This window comes from Mangifera indica, chromosome 19 (assembly GCF_011075055.1).
Source record: "Mangifera indica cultivar Alphonso chromosome 19, CATAS_Mindica_2.1, whole genome shotgun sequence".
In the NCBI taxonomy this organism is placed as follows: domain Eukaryota; kingdom Viridiplantae; phylum Streptophyta; class Magnoliopsida; order Sapindales; family Anacardiaceae; genus Mangifera; species Mangifera indica.
The window spans coordinates 7,575,149-7,592,536 of NC_058155.1; the positions used below are offsets into that span (position 1 = coordinate 7,575,149).

General features: G+C 33.6%; 3 protein-coding genes, 2 long non-coding RNA genes and 1 pseudogene across 5 annotated transcripts; 3 read left to right on the forward strand and 3 right to left on the reverse strand.

Moving 5' to 3' along the window:
* The first annotated feature begins 285 nt into the window (after window positions 1–285).
* On the forward strand, window positions 286–2,743 carry LOC123202777 (BTB/POZ domain-containing protein At4g08455-like). The gene is made up of 2 exons (XM_044618897.1): window positions 286–726; window positions 2,007–2,743. The coding sequence occupies exons 1-2, from the start codon at window positions 379–381 to the stop codon at window positions 2,469–2,471; spliced, it is 813 nt and encodes a 270-aa protein (XP_044474832.1). The 5' UTR covers window positions 286–378; the 3' UTR covers window positions 2,472–2,743.
* Window positions 2,744–4,457: 1,714 nt separating this feature from the next.
* On the forward strand, window positions 4,458–5,708 carry LOC123202878 (BTB/POZ domain-containing protein At4g08455-like). The gene is made up of 2 exons (XM_044619030.1): window positions 4,458–4,736; window positions 5,223–5,708. Exons 1-2 carry the CDS (start codon window positions 4,485–4,487, stop codon window positions 5,706–5,708), a joined length of 738 nt encoding a protein of 245 aa, XP_044474965.1. The 5' UTR covers window positions 4,458–4,484.
* A 336-nt stretch (window positions 5,709–6,044) lies between these two features.
* Window positions 6,045–8,324, reverse strand: LOC123203257. The gene is made up of 6 exons (XR_006499254.1): window positions 8,259–8,324; window positions 7,804–7,903; window positions 7,464–7,588; window positions 7,267–7,338; window positions 6,460–6,534; window positions 6,045–6,370 (listed from the first exon to the last, which is right to left on the reverse strand). It is a non-coding gene; the product is annotated as an uncharacterized LOC123203257 (long non-coding RNA).
* A 1-nt stretch (window position 8,325) lies between these two features.
* Window positions 8,326–9,584, reverse strand: LOC123203263. Its single transcript, XR_006499255.1, has 3 exons — window positions 9,446–9,584; window positions 9,121–9,235; window positions 8,326–8,398 (listed from the first exon to the last, which is right to left on the reverse strand). It is a non-coding gene; the product is annotated as an uncharacterized LOC123203263 (long non-coding RNA).
* Window positions 9,585–10,722: 1,138 nt separating this feature from the next.
* LOC123203262 (BTB/POZ domain-containing protein At4g08455-like) lies at window positions 10,723–12,166 on the forward strand. The gene is made up of 2 exons (XM_044619560.1): window positions 10,723–11,084; window positions 11,566–12,166. Exons 1-2 carry the CDS (start codon window positions 10,821–10,823, stop codon window positions 12,019–12,021), a joined length of 720 nt encoding a protein of 239 aa, XP_044475495.1. The 5' UTR covers window positions 10,723–10,820; the 3' UTR covers window positions 12,022–12,166.
* A 1,096-nt stretch (window positions 12,167–13,262) lies between these two features.
* Window positions 13,263–17,388, reverse strand: part of LOC123202879 — an 11,627-nt pseudogene continuing 7,501 nt past the window's right edge.

Here is a 17,388-nt window from a genome sequence, read left to right on the forward strand (position 1 = left end):
GTGAGTATTTAGGTTTTCAAAATTTAATGAGTGAGAATTTATTCTTTCATTAAATCTTGGTTGGGAAATAATCTTTTGACCTTTTTTAAATTTTGAGTAGAAAAAAATTATTAAAATTTCAAAATGATAAAAAAATATCATAAAATTTTTTTTTTTGAATAAAAATTTTACTCTTAATTTTAATTAAAAATTTAAATAAAATTTTATTTGTGAGTGAAATTTTAGATTTTTGAAAATTAAAGAATAAGGATGCGAGGGTACACATATTTTATGATGAAAAAAAGTTACAACCCACCTCAGGGCACTTGAACGAATAAACCACATTTCATAATAGGACCCACTCTACCTAGACTGACCCAATTGGACCTAACTTCCGACATGCGCGAACGCCGGTGTCTCTCGTCTCGCCACGCCGATACTTCGGAATCGGAGATCGATTCCGAATCCGAAACCATGCAGTGCATATCATGCAGGGAGGAATACGGGACACGTGACGCGGGCACGTGCAAGGAATGTTACGAGGAGGCCAGCGAGACCGAGGAGGAGCTCAAGCGAGAGATCGACGATCTTAAGGCTAAAGTTGCTTTTTTAAGATTTTGGTCTCCGCTTGATCATCATGCTAGGTCCCACAATGGACCTTGTTACACCGACGTCGTTTTGGTCGCCACCACCGAGGATGGTTCCTCTGGCCTCTCCGTTCCAGTCCCTGCCCATAAAGCCGTTTTGGTGAGTACCCTTAAAATCTTTACTAGGATTATTTATTATTCTTGCTTTGATGGATGATATTGTTTTAGTTAAAGAAGGTGGAGGTGGTAGTTAGTACTGTTAGCTTAGTTGGTAATGTTTCTTTTAGTTGTAGGAGCGGTTTTGAGATAGAAATTTGTTCAACTTGGAGTTGCGGAGAGCTTACATGGAATTTTGGAGGGCTTGGATGATATTTGTGAGTTGGGAGTGAGGTTGATAAAAATTTGTTAACTTATTAGCTCAAGGAAACTCTTCAACCCTTGTGGAAGTGATGGAATTTTTCATCTGTAATCTGTAGATTGAATTCTTGTGGTTGATTGAGTTGCTCTGTATCATGTGTAGGTGCTTCTTTATTAGAGTGGCCATATGTCAATGTTTGTCAGGTTAATTAATTATGGAGAAGGAATAACAGGGTATGTGTTCCAACCTGCAATTTCAACCAGAACACAGCAAAAACACACAAACTGTAGGCAAAAGGTTAAGAGAAATCTGATCTTATTTATCAACTCAGCAGGAGATTCCCACTATTTACACTCAACTGCCCAACCAGGTGAAATCAGAGAACAGATTTGAACTGAAAGATGAATAGTTCCTGGAAATGCGAGAGGCGAGTTCTCCCCCTTCCTTTCCTCCTTCCACTTTAATTTTTTCTTTCCTTTCCAGCCCCACTCCCTGACTGATTCATATGTTCTCTCTGCTAATCGCTCTCTCTGCTAGTCGCTCTCTCCTCTAGTCACTTGTGTCGTTCTCTCCGCTATTCTCTTGTGACCCCATCTCCTCAGCCTATGCTTCCATGTGTGCCCCTACTTATTTAGAGATCTATCAATATGCATATAAAATTGAATTGCGAATTGCTTATTTGGCTGCTCTACTTGTGGAACTGGAATTGAAGCCCGTAACTGGCAGATACCACTTACAATTATTTAAAAAAAAAAAAGGTTGTTGGATAATTCTATTTGCAGTTGAATCTTGCTAATCTTGATCCTATACCATTTATTGGGAGAGTACACTGCCTTTTATGGGTCTTGCTACATAATTTTGGGGTGTTGCAGATGGATTCGATGGAGCATGAGGTTGTTAGTAGTTCAAATATGATTCCATATAAAATTAAGGGGGTGTGTATGTCTTTGTGTGCTCAATTCAAGCATTCATATCTGTATAATTTTATTTATATTTTTACTATGCATTCAATAGGTGATGCACTTCTGGAGTACAGAATTCATTACTTACTATTTCTTTGAATTGTTTTTATATGCATTCAGGTGAGCCGTTCTCCAGTGTTCAAAGCCATGCTAGAGAATGAAATGGAGGAAAGCCGGAGTGGCACTATAAAGATCAGTGATGTGACTTACGATGCACTTCGTGCATTTGTCAGCTATTTGTACACTGCAGAAGCATGCCTTGATGAGCAAATGGCCTGTGACCTTCTAGAACTGGCTGAAAAATACCAGGTGAAGCACCTTAAAGCATACTGTGAGAAGTTCCTGCTATCCAAGTTGAATTGGGACAATTCAGTCATGAGCTATGCCTTTGCACACCAGCATAATGCTAAACAACTGCTTGATGCATCTTTGTCATTGATCACTGACAACATGGACAAGTTCACCAAACGGGAGGAGTACATAGAACTTGTTGAAAAGGACCCCCGCCTTGTGGTGGAGATCTATGAAGCTTACCTCTCCAAACAGGTTAATACTGCTGCCCATAAGGATTCTTCCATGAAGTAATGACTGAGTACAGTTTTCTTCCTGTTCTGATCTGAAAACAGAGAGGGATAAAATATGAGTCACTGATCATTGTTTTTTGTTTATGAAGTCTCTGGATGTGGATGGAGAGTATATGAACAAACTAAAATATTTGTTGGTTGGAAAGTTCTGTAGTAGTTTTCGTCTATATTGAAGGGCATGCCAAAGTTTTCTCAAAGATGTGAGATACTGGTGGCAAAACTTGAAATTGTAATATGTTGTGGAGTTATGGAAATCATCTAGTGTTATCTGTATATCATATAGTTTTTTTCCTTAAATGTCTATAGTTTACCATGTATTTATGGCAAGCTCAGAATTTATCCATTGATCTTTAACTTATCAGCAATCAAAATTCAAAACAACATATCTTTGAGAAATCTTTTCAAAGATATGTCAGAATTTATCCACTGTTCTTGGTTGTGTTTAGACTGGCTGCCTGGAAATTTCAAATTGGTCAGACACATGAATCTGATAAAGTTGTTTCCCGGTGGCAGCAGTAATCAGAAATGTTTTCTTAAATAGGAAATCACGCACACAAGTGTCCTCTGGTTGGTAGCACATCCGAACTAGAAATCTTCAGAGAGGGTCATCAATTCCAAGTGCATAAAATTTTCTATGACATTTGAATGTTATCGTATTTAGGCCAAATGACTGTTCCCCATCAAGATTTAATAAAACTACATTTCTCACTTTTTAAATTTGGGAAAATTATTTTTCCACCAACTATCAAAATTGGTCAATAGTTTTAACTGTCAAAATATATTTATTTTATTTTATTTTATTTTTTTCCAAATATTATATTAAGAATATAATTAACCCTTTTTTTTATCCTTTAAATTAAAAATATTATAATGATACTCTTATCAAATTGAATTATAAATAATCTTTATGGAGGTGTAAATTACCAGGGGTAAACAAATAAATTTTTTATCTTATTTTAGAAATTATTTTTTTTATCTCTTATATATTGAAAATATATTATAGCGTTAATAATTTGTAACATGATATTTACTTCTTCGAGGATATAACTATATTTTTTAAATTATAGAAACACATATTTAAAATTTAAAAATTTTAAAAACACTCCAAATCTTTTTTGAATTTTTAAAACCTTGTAAAAAATTTCATTAACACTTTTAATATATTCAAAAATCATAGTTCATCCTCTTAACATATGATATATGTTATTATCACCTTTATTTATACTTGTATTAGTAAATGACTTTTTTAAATTGAAATAACGAAAATCCGCTATGTTATAAACCTTGGGTGGGAAATAGTCATTTGGCTTTATATTTAAAGGATATTTTTCCCAATCCATGAAGTACATTTGCATAATTAAAATATTAATAAAATTATATATACATATTGGTAATTATAATTTAGGTATATAACTGATATATCATCATGTGATTAAATAATTTTGAATTAAAAATAAAATAATATTTAATTATACAATAACATATCATTTGTATATCAAAATTGTTTGCCGAACCAGGATAAGATTGTAAAAGCAAATTATTTTCTTTTTTTCTAGTATCACATTATGTCAGCTCCAGCATTGAGAACTGAAAAATTGCATCTGTACCCGCCAATCCGCCATATAAATTTATCGCAAAATATCTAAACGTTTTATCGTGCACGTCCTGCGACCCGGAAATTGGTAAATTTTGATCCTGTTTCTTCTATTTCTTTACCGATGGTCAGCTTTTGATGTCCTTCCTCTGTAGGCATTGATGCTGAACTACTCAAGAGACACATATACAGAGAGGCAATAGCAGTGCTTCAATGGTGGCTATATTGCTACTTTTCTTGCCTGAAATTTTTAGTTTTTGTATTTGCTTAAACGCCTGGCTCACGCATTCTGAGTAACCTTACACCCGCAGCAAGGTAGCCAGGCCAAAACACTTAACTTTCAATGTATTACCTTACAACATTCCTCAATTTAACCCAAACCAGAAATTTGAAAACACAGAAGAAGATGACGTATTGCCAATGAAGATGATGACGTCTTGCCAATGTTGCAGACGGGCATACTGGTCAGGCGAAGGGGGCGCCTGCAAAGACTGCTACGAGAGGTCGGAAGAAACAGTTGAGGAGCTTAAAGCCAAAATTGCCTTCTTACGGATTTCTTCTCCACTTGATCACCGCGATCATGCATCTTACACCGACGTCGTTTTGCTCGCTGCCTCCGACGACAGAACTTCTGAGTCCGCCGTTCCTGTCCTGGCTCATAAGGCCATTTTGGTCAGTACTCAGTACCCATTTCACACATTTGCTGAATTATAATATTATTTTCTATACAATGTATACAATTTTGAATAAACACCAACATATATAAATGATCTGTCATATTTTAAATAGAATTCCTATTCTGAATGAATTTGAATCCTATGAGTGTTTTATTTTAATGTCATTTTATTTTATTTTTAATTTAAAATCTTATGTCTCAAATTAACAAAAAATTGATTTAATTCTTAAATAGGCATTTGAATCAAACCGGACCATTTATTAGGGTATTGTTTTTTTGTTTTCTTACCTAAAAGTCAAGGTTTCAGACATTTAATTTTGTCGAAAAGATCAAATCTTTGGTGTGTATGATAAACTTCTCTACAAAACTTGGCATATGTATAAACTTAATCATATAATGACATATTATCTACATATCTAATTGTATAAACGTAAAACCGCTTTTTCCAATGTATAGATATTATAATTATAATATCTAAACAGGTGAATCGTTCGCCAGTGTTAAAAGCCACGCTAGAGAATGAGATGGAAGAAAAGCAGACTGCAACCATAGAGATCACTGATGCATCACATGATGTTCTCTGTGAATTTATCAACTATCTGTACACTGCTGAAATAAGTCTTGATGAGAAACTGGCCTGTGAACTTCTAGAATTAGCAGAAAATTATGATGTTGAGCATCTTAAAGCCTACTGTGAGAAGTTCCTGGTGTCCAAATTGAACTGGGAAAATTCAATCACGAGATACGTATTTGCACACCGACACAATGCAGAACGTCTCCTTCGTGCAGCTTCATCATTGATCACAAACAATATGAGCAACTTCATTAAAAGATCTGAGTATATGGAGCTTGTTGAAAAGGAGCCTTGCCTGCTTGTGGAAATCTTCGAAACTTACCTCTCCAAACAGATCAACGCTGTTCCCCAGAAATTTCCACGGCTTGCCAGGTGGTCTGGCTTTCATGTGTGATGATCTGAAGAAAGAGATATTCTTTTTCTCGGATGAGGATTGAGTTATTTGTCAGTTAACAATACATTCAGTGGGAAACTTTATTAAAGAACAAAGTGTCAAAAACTTCAGGGCCTGAAAGTGTTAATATTTGCATCACTTCTATATAAAGAACTCTTTAGTTTTCCATTAGTTTTTCAGATATGTGCTACAACTCATTAGTTTTTCATTATAATTAATGTTTAAATGATTCTGAATCTAAAAGAAGTTCTCAAAATCCCATTCATGTGAAGGTCAAGGAAAATAATTAAACTTTTCCCTATTGGTGATGTTTGTTCCTTCACCAAGGAGGCTAATGTCCAGAAAAACAATACATGTAATGATCCTGTCTTTAACAACCCCATCTTCCCTCCCAAACCAAAAACAATTATTTAGGTTTCACCCAAGTATAATATACAATTTTTTTTAAAACACGTAAGCAGTATAATCTACAAATAGTAAACATACTGTAATACATGAATCCCCCCGGGTATAAGTGGTAGGAAAAAGACATTTTATAACATACCATCAGCATAAGTAAGCTTGGTTCTGCCTCCAATAGCTTCTTTCGCTTTACGCGGAACAGCAAGAGAGTTAACATAGAACTGCTCGGCAACACTGACGCCCAATGATGCTGGAATTCCCTACATGAAAATAAAGTGCATTTATTTTATAGCCAAGTAGAACTATTTTTAATCAGAAGCAATTCTCCACTGGATTAAAACAACTCCACCTTGAACAGAAATGCATAACAGAAAGTGCATTGATATCTTGAAAGAAAAGAATCCATCTCACACCAGTATCATGCCTGAAAATATGACAAAACACCACCAAAATAAGATACTGCATATTGTTGATCCAAATTTTAATTACATCTATGAGATGCAACTTAATGAACATATTCATTATTGCAAATTACAATAGGGCGTATCTCCTCAAAAATATATGGGTGTGGGTATGTGTGGAAAGCAAGAAAGTTACTCCCAATGCTCATTCATCGGGATTGAAGTCCAATGAATTAGCACTTTAAATAGGGTTGTCAAGTTATCAAACAGATGGCTTGAGGTGTAAATTAGAACTCTTTCTTATCTCATACATTATGATTATTATTTTACTTTCACATGGTGACATAATACAGCTTAGAGGACACTGTTTTTTTTCAAGTGATACATCACCTACCCAGAAAAGTAAAACACATACAACACCAAGGTTCACAAAACAACAATCCTCATGGTCATACATAAACCAATAATAATTAGAGACGAGGAACAATTTTGACTATAATAACTTGCACAGCTAATTCAATAAATTACAAAGAAAGCATTTGCAACATAACATGTCTTCAAAAGGCCACTGGAATAAAGAAGGGAATGCACATCACCATGGCCGTGAGGGTTTGTCTATAGAAACCAAATAGTGTTAACTTTTTGAAACGAACAGAATAGTTAACATTAGTAAGGTTACATAAACTCTGAGATTTACTGACAAGAATCATGGAAATACTCTAGCACTTACGAAAAATAATACAGAGAATAAGTACCTGAATTCTGTACTTGTTTTTAGGATCCAGAGCAAGCCAAGCCTCATTATCATCTAAACGTGCAACTTTTTCCTGCAACAAATTATAAGCATAGTATTTTAATAGAGCTATTCTACAACTACAACTGATATTCCGAGGCATCAATTATGGTATTTAATTTATAAATAAAAGAAATACTTCAACAACCAATCATGTACCTGCTTCCGAAGTTTGACTTGTGAAGGTTTCATTCCAAAATAAGAATTTGATTCCAGAAGCTCCAATGTTCATGAATGTGTATCACCCGACCTCATGATCACAAAAGGAATCTCTTTACTTTCTCCTACAAATATGAAAGTGACATCATTGCTTGAAAAAGCTACATAAAGTTTCTTACTGATGGTGATGCACACTAAATATGAACTTGAGGAGAACGAGGTCTGATTGCATAATTTCATAATTTTCATCAGAAATGAAAATCAAACTGTTTCAGGTTTAGCAAGACCACCTACTTTAGTATAAGTATTTTCATACAATAGGCTTTTGCCGATAACAAACCTTCTGTGAGTTGGCAGCTAGAATCCTGAAGAGCCAAAATACACTCAATGTAGTGCTGGAAAAAACATGTTCCAGTAGTGGTTTCTGCTGGAAGAGCCACCTGAATGATATTAAAAAATTATTAGTTACTGGTGTCAGCACAACTTCGATCTGATTTAAAGGAAAAGTTATCATTAGAAGTTATGCCGAATAAATAACAAGCTGTTAGATTAAAAAAAGTCATCGACATATAGTAACTAAATTTGGATTTTTTTTGTTTGAAGGATGAGTGGTATAATAACAGAAAAATATGCTTATCATTCCCACTTCGTTTGTGAGATGCAATAACTAGGAATAACTAGAGATAAAATCATAAATTAAAGTAAAATATCAAAGTTATAAAACAAAACAAATATATATACTATGATTCACAAAAATAATTTAATACCCAATTAATATGATGATGAAGCACATACCTTAATTCCATTGCATCCAAGGCATTCCCCAAGACCACTGCAACAAGAACAAGGGCAGCATTCTTACCTTCCTTAACTCCTGCCTGCTCATAATTGATAAAGGTACCATCACCAAAAATTAAAGATTCTCCTGTTGGAACCTGCAAGAATTATTACCAACATATCAGCCAAATTCTACTCACTCATTTGCTGTGCTAAACTGCTGATACTAGTGGAATCAAACATCATTCTCTTCAGCTATATAACCCCAAGAGAATGACAAACTTCTAAGTCCTCACAAAATCGTAGTGGGTTGAGCTACAGTTTGTGGAGTTTTGGTGGCACTCAACTGTTATAAAACTAAATTCAAACTTCTGCTCATTTAAACTATATGTTATGGAATTTTGCTAATTCTGCACTGGGGAGAAGCCAAAATTATCAAGGAGCTCGTATACAAGCAGGCCAAGCAAAATAGAGCATTTCTCCTTTAACAAGGAAAATGAAGCACAGAATCCGGAGACATAACACAAATCAAATGAAATTATGTGGTTAGATGACTTCTGCCCCTTGTCCATGAATTCCCATATCATCAACTAACAATAAGATATAGTGTCATTGCAATAAATGTTGATTGATGATCAAAATGCATTTCTCATTAATCAATCAACAAACACATTTGCATTTGTAGATATGTCTAAAAATTGCTTATCAAAGTTATTATGCCGTAGGAACTTGAGATAGTATATTGGTTGGAAATTCATAATGAAAATTCTATAATAATTTTATCATAATTTTCAGCTGATTAATTGACTAAAACTGAAAATTTGTTGACTAAAACTGAAAATTTGTAAGTCTAAGAAGCATGAAATTTAAATTTACTTACAGAAGGAGTGAAGCCATCAAATGGATTCTTCCCATTTTGAGTCCCCTAAAAGTTCTCTAGCAGTTTTAATGTAAGATTTCAAACCACCAGGATAGCTAAAGTTAAGCCGAGCCACCTAAAAGGAACAGAGACATGAAATTATAAGAACAAAAAACAGAAAAAAGGAAAAAAATACATATTTTGACACCAAAATCATTATGTGTTTATGGCAAGCTTAGAATTTACTGATTGATCTTCCTGAAAGTTTCTTTAAAGGCTAACTAATAAGCAATCAAAATTCAAAACAATGCATCTTGCTGTTCTTGATTGTGTTTAGAGTGGTTACCTGGAATTTTCAAATTGGTCAGGCACATGAATCTGATAAAAGTTGTTCCCTGCTAGCAGCAGTAGTCAGAAGTCTTTTCTTAAATAAGAAATCACGCACACAAATGTCCTCTGGTTTAGTAGGCACATCTGAACAAGAAGTCTTCTAGGAGGGTCACCAATTCCAAGTGCATCATATTTATATTATTTTTCCCTCATTTGTTAAAACATATTTATATTATTTTATTTAAATATTATTAATCATTATTTTATTTCTATGTTTCAAAATATTATAATCGCTATCGAACTGAGCTATAAATAGTTTTTGTGGAGTTTAAATGTCATTTTTTTAATTTCATTAGAAAAAATAGATATTTTCTTTGTCTTGTTTTAGAAATTAACATATTCATTTTAGGTATTTTAAAGTATATTATAACCCCAACTATCCGCAATATAATATTTAATTTTTTGGGTTATAACTATAATTTTTTAAACCATTGGTGGCATATTGAAATTTTTAAAAATACCCCCAAACATTTTTTTGAATTTCTAATACCCTTTGAAAAAGATTTGTTAACACCATAGTAGTTAATTGTGTATTGTATGTTATATCGAAAACCTAATTTTTTTATGTTATATATCGCATATTATATTGTATCATATGATATATCTTTTTAATAATAATAATAATATAATAATAAAAACAGTCTAAGAGAGAGAGAAACCAGCCAATCATGGCATTGGAAAAGGGAACGAGAAAAATAAAAAAAACTTTAAAAGAGAAAATATAACATTTTAAATTTTAATTATATGAAAAAATTATTAATTTTTTAAATTTAAAAGAAAATTAAATAATATTTTATTATTTTTAATATATTACTAATTAAATAATAATTTTACTCTAAAATTTATTTGATTTCATTAATTTTAATAGTTTATAATCTGATATTTGATTTTTTTTAATAGTTAAATAGTATTAATTTGAGAGTATAATAAAGTTTGGGTTTTGACCTATATAAGTTTATGGCAAAATATATGTACGCTTTATAGTGTACCGTCATCCCCCCCGGAAAATGATAAATTTTGATTCTGTTTCTACTATTTCTTCGCCTATGGTTAGCTTTTGATGTCCTTCCTCGGTAGACATGGATAACCGGACTACTCAAGAGACACATATACAGAGAGGCAATTGCAGTGCTTCTTCAATGGCGGCTGTATTGCCACTTTTCTTGCCTGAAATATTTGTTTTGGTATTTGCTTAAACGCTTGGCTCACGCATTCTGAGTAACCTTGCACCCGCAGAAAGGTAGCCACACCAAAACACTTAACTATAAATGTATTACCCTACAACGTTCCTCAACTGAACCCAAACCAGAAATTGGAAAACAGAGAAGAAGATGTCGAATTGCCAAGGTTGCAGGAGGACATACTGGTCATACGAATGTGGCATCTGCAAAGACTGCTTCGTGAGGTGGGGAAAAACAGTTAAGGTGCTGCAACGAGAGATCAAAGAGCTTAAAGACAAAATTGCCTTCTTACGGATTCCTTCTCCACTTGATCATCACGATCAGCCATCTTACACCGACGTCGTTTTGCTGACTGCCTCCGACGACGGAACTCCTGAGTCCTCCGTTCCTGTCCCGGCTCACAAGGCCGTTTTGGTCAGTACTCTGTACCCATTTCACACATTTGCTGAATTACTCATGCCCATAATATTTTTTTTTTTTATAATGCATACAGTTTTGAATATAAAATAAATTATATAGATGATATATCATATCATTTTATTTTTAATTTAAAGTCATTATTAATTTAATTTTTGAATAGATATCTAAATCAGACGGGCCAAACCATTTATCAGACTTTTTTTTTTTGTAATCCTCCTTTAAGGTCTAAGACTTAGGCATTGATTTTTCAAAAAGATCGAGTCTTTAAAGTATATGATGAACTCCTCTGCAAAACATTGGTGCACGTATAAACAAAGTGTTTTACCAAACTGATGAACTTTTCTAAATTAAAGATAAAATAACATCTAATTATATAATTATACATTATCTGTATATTTAATTTTGTATTCAAGACTGGATAGCATTGCTCTTTCTTACGTATAGATATTATATTATAATTGTAATATCTGAAAAGGTGAATCGTTCGCCAATGTTGAAAGCCAAGCTAGAGAATGAGATGGAAGAAAAGCAGACTGCAAGCATAGAGATCAGTGACGTATCACATGATGTTCTCTGTGAATTTATCAACTATCTGTACACTGCTGAAATATGCCTTGATGAGAAACTGGCCTGTGAACTTCTAGAATTAGCTGAAAATTATGAGGTTAAGCATCTTAAAGCCTACTGTGAGGAGTTCCTGGTGTCCAAATTGAACTGGGAAAATTCAATCACGAGATACGTATTTGCACACCGACACAATGCAAAACGTCTCCTTCTTGCAGCTGTATCATTGATCACAAACAATATGAGCAGCTTCATTGAAAGGGATGAGTATATGAAGCTTGTTAAAAAGGAGCCTGGCCTGCTTGTGGAAATCTACGAAGCTTACCTCTACAAACAGATCAGTGCTGTTCCCCGGAAATCTCCATAGCCTGCCCCCTTTGGCTAGTCTGGCTTTCTTGTATGATGATCTGAAGAAAGAGATATTCTTGCTCTCAGATGGGGTTTGAGTTATTTGTCAGTTAACATTACATTTGATGGGAATTTTATTAGAGAAGAAGTGCCAAAAACTTCAGGGCCCGAAAGTGTTAATATTTGCAACAGTTTGTATATAAAGAACTCTTCTGCATCTCTGTTTTCATGAAATATTCTTGTTAAATTGGATTGCACATGCAAATGTGTTTGTTTTAATCTAACTCTTCTTTAAATAGGGAAGTCCTACAGATCTCTTGTGGGACACCAGCGTAACAAGCATAACAGAGGTACAAACCTAGATTTATTCCTTAAAATTTTTAATATTCTATTAGTTTTATTGACCTCTAATGTTTAATTGTGTATAATTATATATTACACTAGTGTTAACTTTCCAGATAATTTAGACCTTGTTGCAACTTCGTCCACTGCTTCTTTACTCCAATAGCGCCAAAACTTATATGCAGAATTTTGTACTTAATCCAGCCAAAATTTCTACCCTCCTCGAAAGATATGCAGAAACAGGTCCAGAGTCAGTGCATCCAGAATCATCGACTATGGTTATTGAAAATGGGTTGAAGCATGGCTTAGACAAGTATTTAGTCACTGTGATTAAGTTGAAAGCATCATTTAATAGACAGTCATAAATACGATTTGCAGTCAATGATTAACAAATAAGCATCATTCAAATTTATAATTCTTAGAGAAAAATCCGAACAAGATATCTTTTCTCCTAAAAGTCTCTAAATATAAAACAATGACCAATTTCGCTACAATCACGATAATCATTCAGCATTAAGTAAGTGTTATTTATTGCCAACGATTATACTCACAAAAATCAACAATCACAATTAGAGTAAAATTGCAATTTTTTCCATATCAAAACCAGTACAGTATCCTCTATGTCATTAACTATTGCACTATCCTAAATTTTTGTAATTGTTTTCCTACTATTTATGCAGAACAAAGAGAAAGGGAGGGCTCAGATGGTATACATCTATAGTCACCTGGTAGCACATTACACTGTCAAAGCTTAACATCTTGAGTTCTTGTTTTCCTTTTTGCTTATTATGTAATTTCGCATCACTGAGATGATAACAACCCTGTTGATGTATGCTATTAATCTTTTCGACCGAACCACGTAAAAATTTATCACCTTCTACTTGTATAATTGTGTGTTCATATTCTTGCACCCAAATCTTAGTTGCATGGCAGAAATACCAGCACTGAACACGTATTCAAAAATTCATCAAAGCAATAAACATTTAAAAGAATTAAGGACTCTATAAAATTTTACCTTAAAGGGGCATAACAGTATCATCATCTCTGAAAAAATAAAAACGACTTCAGACCAACTTATTCCTAACCCCATAAATTGGAAAAATGCTTCATAACAGATTAAAGAACTTAAATCAATGACTACATCCCTGTATATGTTCATTTCAGGGCTTCAAGCTAAACTTGCCAGGCTCGTTAAAATTCTTTTCCAGTTTTTCAATTTTTTTTATTTTGAAACCCCGTATCCGTATTTCTTCTAGTACCGAAGTATCTTTGTAGTCTACACCTTCAATTGTCCAGCCCTTGTTCTGCACTGAACCTTCAACTTTCACCTGTTTAAAGGAAAATACACAGATTCAATCACATCAGACAATTTTTTTTTTTTGTTTGCAGCTTCTATCTTCCATATTTAGTAGTAAGAGATTAAAGTAGCACATACCTCTGCCTCATCAACAGCATCAACTATAAGAGTTCCATCCAAATTAAGATCTTCAAGAAAGACTTTACAGCCCTTAATGACCAAGGTTGATTTTTGAGAAACGGAGCAACTTTTACTGACTTTCTTCCTGACGTCGGAAAAAATCAGACCCCATTTTGGTTTCCATGTGACACGAGGCCACACTTCTACCTCTTGCCCATTGAAAACCTCTTGTACAGGTTCACCCACTTGGACTCCAGCCTGAAATTTAGATAAAATTTGAAACTCAAACAAATAAATTGAGAAAGAGAGCAAGAACAAGTAAAATAATAGTATAATACAATTACCTTTCTCAGAATTAAGCTGTTTGCTCGATAGATGGCCATTTCGCCAGAAGTTGCACTATGATATGGATTTCCCTTCGGCACCTTCACAAAATAAAAACCAAATTATATTAAAAACAAAAAATATCAAACTTTAAACACCAATACATATACTTAATCCCTGAATAAGAAATATGAGATTAAAAAAAGAAACACACCCATTATCAGCAAAATCTTTCCAACCAAAAAAATTTGACTATTTCCCAACTGTGAAATATTAAATGGAAAAAGGACGGGGCTAAGCAAGTTATCTCAGTGCACCATATATAATATAATCACAAACTCCCTCAATTTTCGAGGAGATCCTTCAAGCTGAGACATAAAAGAATAGACTAAAATTTAAAAAATATGTTACTAGGAACAGCAACATATGTAATATTTATCATCTTTCAAGCTTTAAGCATTACTTCTCAAGCATCTAGACTTCCTATTCTTTTATATTTACACTATAGATACAACTGCAATCTGTTTATTCATTTTCAACTTTGCTTGAATCCAGCACATAATGTGGAACCTACAAGGGACTTAAGATGAGCTTCTCATAGAATATAATGGACTTCAAGAACAATTCAGGGTCATCAAAATCTATTTATACCTTAGCAGCATCCTCCTGGTTGTTCTTTGCAGGTGAATAAGCAAGCCATGTATCCATTGCCTAAGCAAACACATAACAGTAGGTCATTTAATAAGGATTACAACAGTAATAAGAATACCTCGAAAGCAAATAACAGCACAGAACCATGAGAGGAATAAAGCCCAAGGCAAGAAAACAAAATCAAACTTTGAGTGCTAAAAATATAAGGAAAAAGGTTACCGTAAATCCAACTCTTGCAGATGGAGGCAATGTTTTTGGATAATCTTGCATCATACACTCAAGTCTAGTTGAGGACTTAAATGCAGTTTTGGTAGAGTCTTTGTATCTACACCAAAATCATAAGACAAAGAGACAAAATTTCAGGTTTACATTCTTATTTATTGAAAGCATGGACAGTGAAGCTAAATTAACAGCTTATAAGCATCAAAATTTCAATAACTTGGGATCAAGCCCAGTATTTTTTCTCACATCATTGGCAATAATACTAAATTAACCTTTTTTAGCCTACTAGGAGCATCCTACAAAGTGTAATACTAAATTATAGCTTCTCGTTAAAAAGCAATCTCCTTGAGAGGAATAATTCGGTAATCAATGAAAATTCTACAAACTTTCCATGGATCATCCACTTATACAGCTATGAACTATTATCATTAGAAACTCATTTACAGAATCATTCTACTGCACTTCAGTTGCACTGCATATTCAGTTAACTTAAGCAGTGTTCTGCTGCAGCAGTAAAAGTTTAGAGACAAACTGATCATGATCTCAAAGCAGAAAATAATCAGTAATAAGATGTAATAGTAAAAAGAGAATTACTTTGGGTTAACAAACTCCTTTATTGCACCTCCAGTTTTCTTGAGCTCCTCGAGGTAAGGACCAAGTTCCAAAATCAACTGCAGAGTAAATAAATAGCAGAAGTTAAAACATTGAAACACTATCACACCTATGAAGAAAACATTACATATGCATGAATATCATTCCAACAGAAATTCTGACCAAACTGTGAATTAACAAAAAAATGTTGAAGACAAATGCGTTTTAGTTTCAGCAAAGCCTCATCATTTCATCATAAAATATTTTAAAATTCTAAAAATATTTTGCATTGATAATGCAGATACTGACTGATATATTCTCTTCTCATTGTCAAACATGCTCTTTCAACCTTTGTAGCATTCAATTTTTTAAGCATCACTCACAAAAGTCACTAAAAATGTGTAATGACCACCGAACCGATAGCCATAATTGGATTAACTGGATGCATTTCAAAAACCGAAATATTTAAATAAGTTGGAACTAGAAATTACCTGGTTGATATTTCCAGGGAAAGGAGAATAGCCTGTTTCACAATTGACATCTCCATCAGGATGCTGGGTAGCCCGAAGCAGAGGATCCAGCTGATTGTATTCTACATTGATCACCATAGATCTCCCTGAAATTCAATTACCATCAAATCAGTAATTAAGCCTAAATTATAAGCAACATTGCTAGTATTTATTATTATGTTATACAAAGAAAGTGTGGAGAACTAAAGACAATAAAGTTATGTTAAATATAATCACAGGAAAAACATAACCCTGTGATAACAAGGAAGAAAGGATTGAACATAAATTAAAACTATCATGGACCAGCAAAATCTCTTTACATGATCAAAGCCTTTTCCCCTCCTAATTTGTAAAATCTTCTTATCTTCTAAATATTCAGATATTCATTAGTTTTTCATTATAAATAATGTTTAAATGACTGTGAATCTAAAAGAAGTTTTCAAAATCATATTCGTGTAAACTTTTCCCTATTGGTGATGTTTGTTCCTTCACCGGGGAGGCTAGTGTCCAGAAAAACAATACATGTAATGATTTAGTCTTTAACAACCCCATCTTCCCTCCCAAACCAAAAACAATTATTTAGGTTTCACCCAAGTATGATATACAATTTTTTTTTTTTAACATAAGTAAGCATTATAATCTACAAATAGAGAACATACTGTAATACATGAATCCCCTGGGTATGAGTGGTAGGAAAAAGGCATTTTATAACATACCATCAGCATGAGTAAGCTTGGTTATCCCCCCAATAGCTTCTTTTGCTTTACGCAGAACAGCAAGAGAGTTAACATGCAACTGTTTGGTAGCACTGACACCCAATGATGCTGGAATTCCCTACATTAAAATACAGTATGCTTATTTTATAGCCAAGTACAATTACTTTTTAACCAAAAGCAATTCTCCACTAGATTAAAACAACTCTACCTTGAACAGAAGTGCATTGGTATCTTGAAAGAAAAGAATCCATCTCACACCAGTATCATGCCTGAAAATATGACAAAACACCACCAAAATCAAGATACTGCATATTGTTGATCCAAAATTTAAATAAATCTATGAGACACAACTTAATGAACATATTCATTATTGCAAATTACAATAGCGAGTATCTCCTCAAAAATATATGGGTTTGAGTATGTGTGGAAAGCAAGAAAGTTACTCCCAATGCCCATTCATCAGGATTGAAGTCCAATGAATTAGCACATTAAATAGGGTTGTCAAGTTATCAAACAGATGGCTTGATGTGTAAATTAGAACTCTTTTTATCTAATACTTTATGATTATCATTTTACTTTCACATAGCGACCTAACACAGATTAGAGGACACTGT

Excerpts from the sequence above, each read along its gene's own strand:
- LOC123202777 (XM_044618897.1), top strand. The coding sequence starts at position 379 with ATGCGCGAACGCCGGTGTCTCTCGTCTCGCCACGCCGATACTTCGGAA. Across the intron at positions 727-2,006 it reads CTGCCCATAAAGCCGTTTTG|GTGAGCCGTTCTCCAGTGTT; the intron begins GTGAGTACCCTT and ends ATATGCATTCAG.
- LOC123202878 (XM_044619030.1), top strand. The coding sequence starts at position 4,485 with ATGAAGATGATGACGTCTTGCCAATGTTGCAGACGGGCATACTGGTCA. Across the intron at positions 4,737-5,222 it reads TGGCTCATAAGGCCATTTTG|GTGAATCGTTCGCCAGTGTT; the intron begins GTCAGTACTCAG and ends ATATCTAAACAG.
- LOC123203262 (XM_044619560.1), top strand. The coding sequence starts at position 10,821 with ATGTCGAATTGCCAAGGTTGCAGGAGGACATACTGGTCATACGAATGT. Across the intron at positions 11,085-11,565 it reads CGGCTCACAAGGCCGTTTTG|GTGAATCGTTCGCCAATGTT; the intron begins GTCAGTACTCTG and ends ATATCTGAAAAG.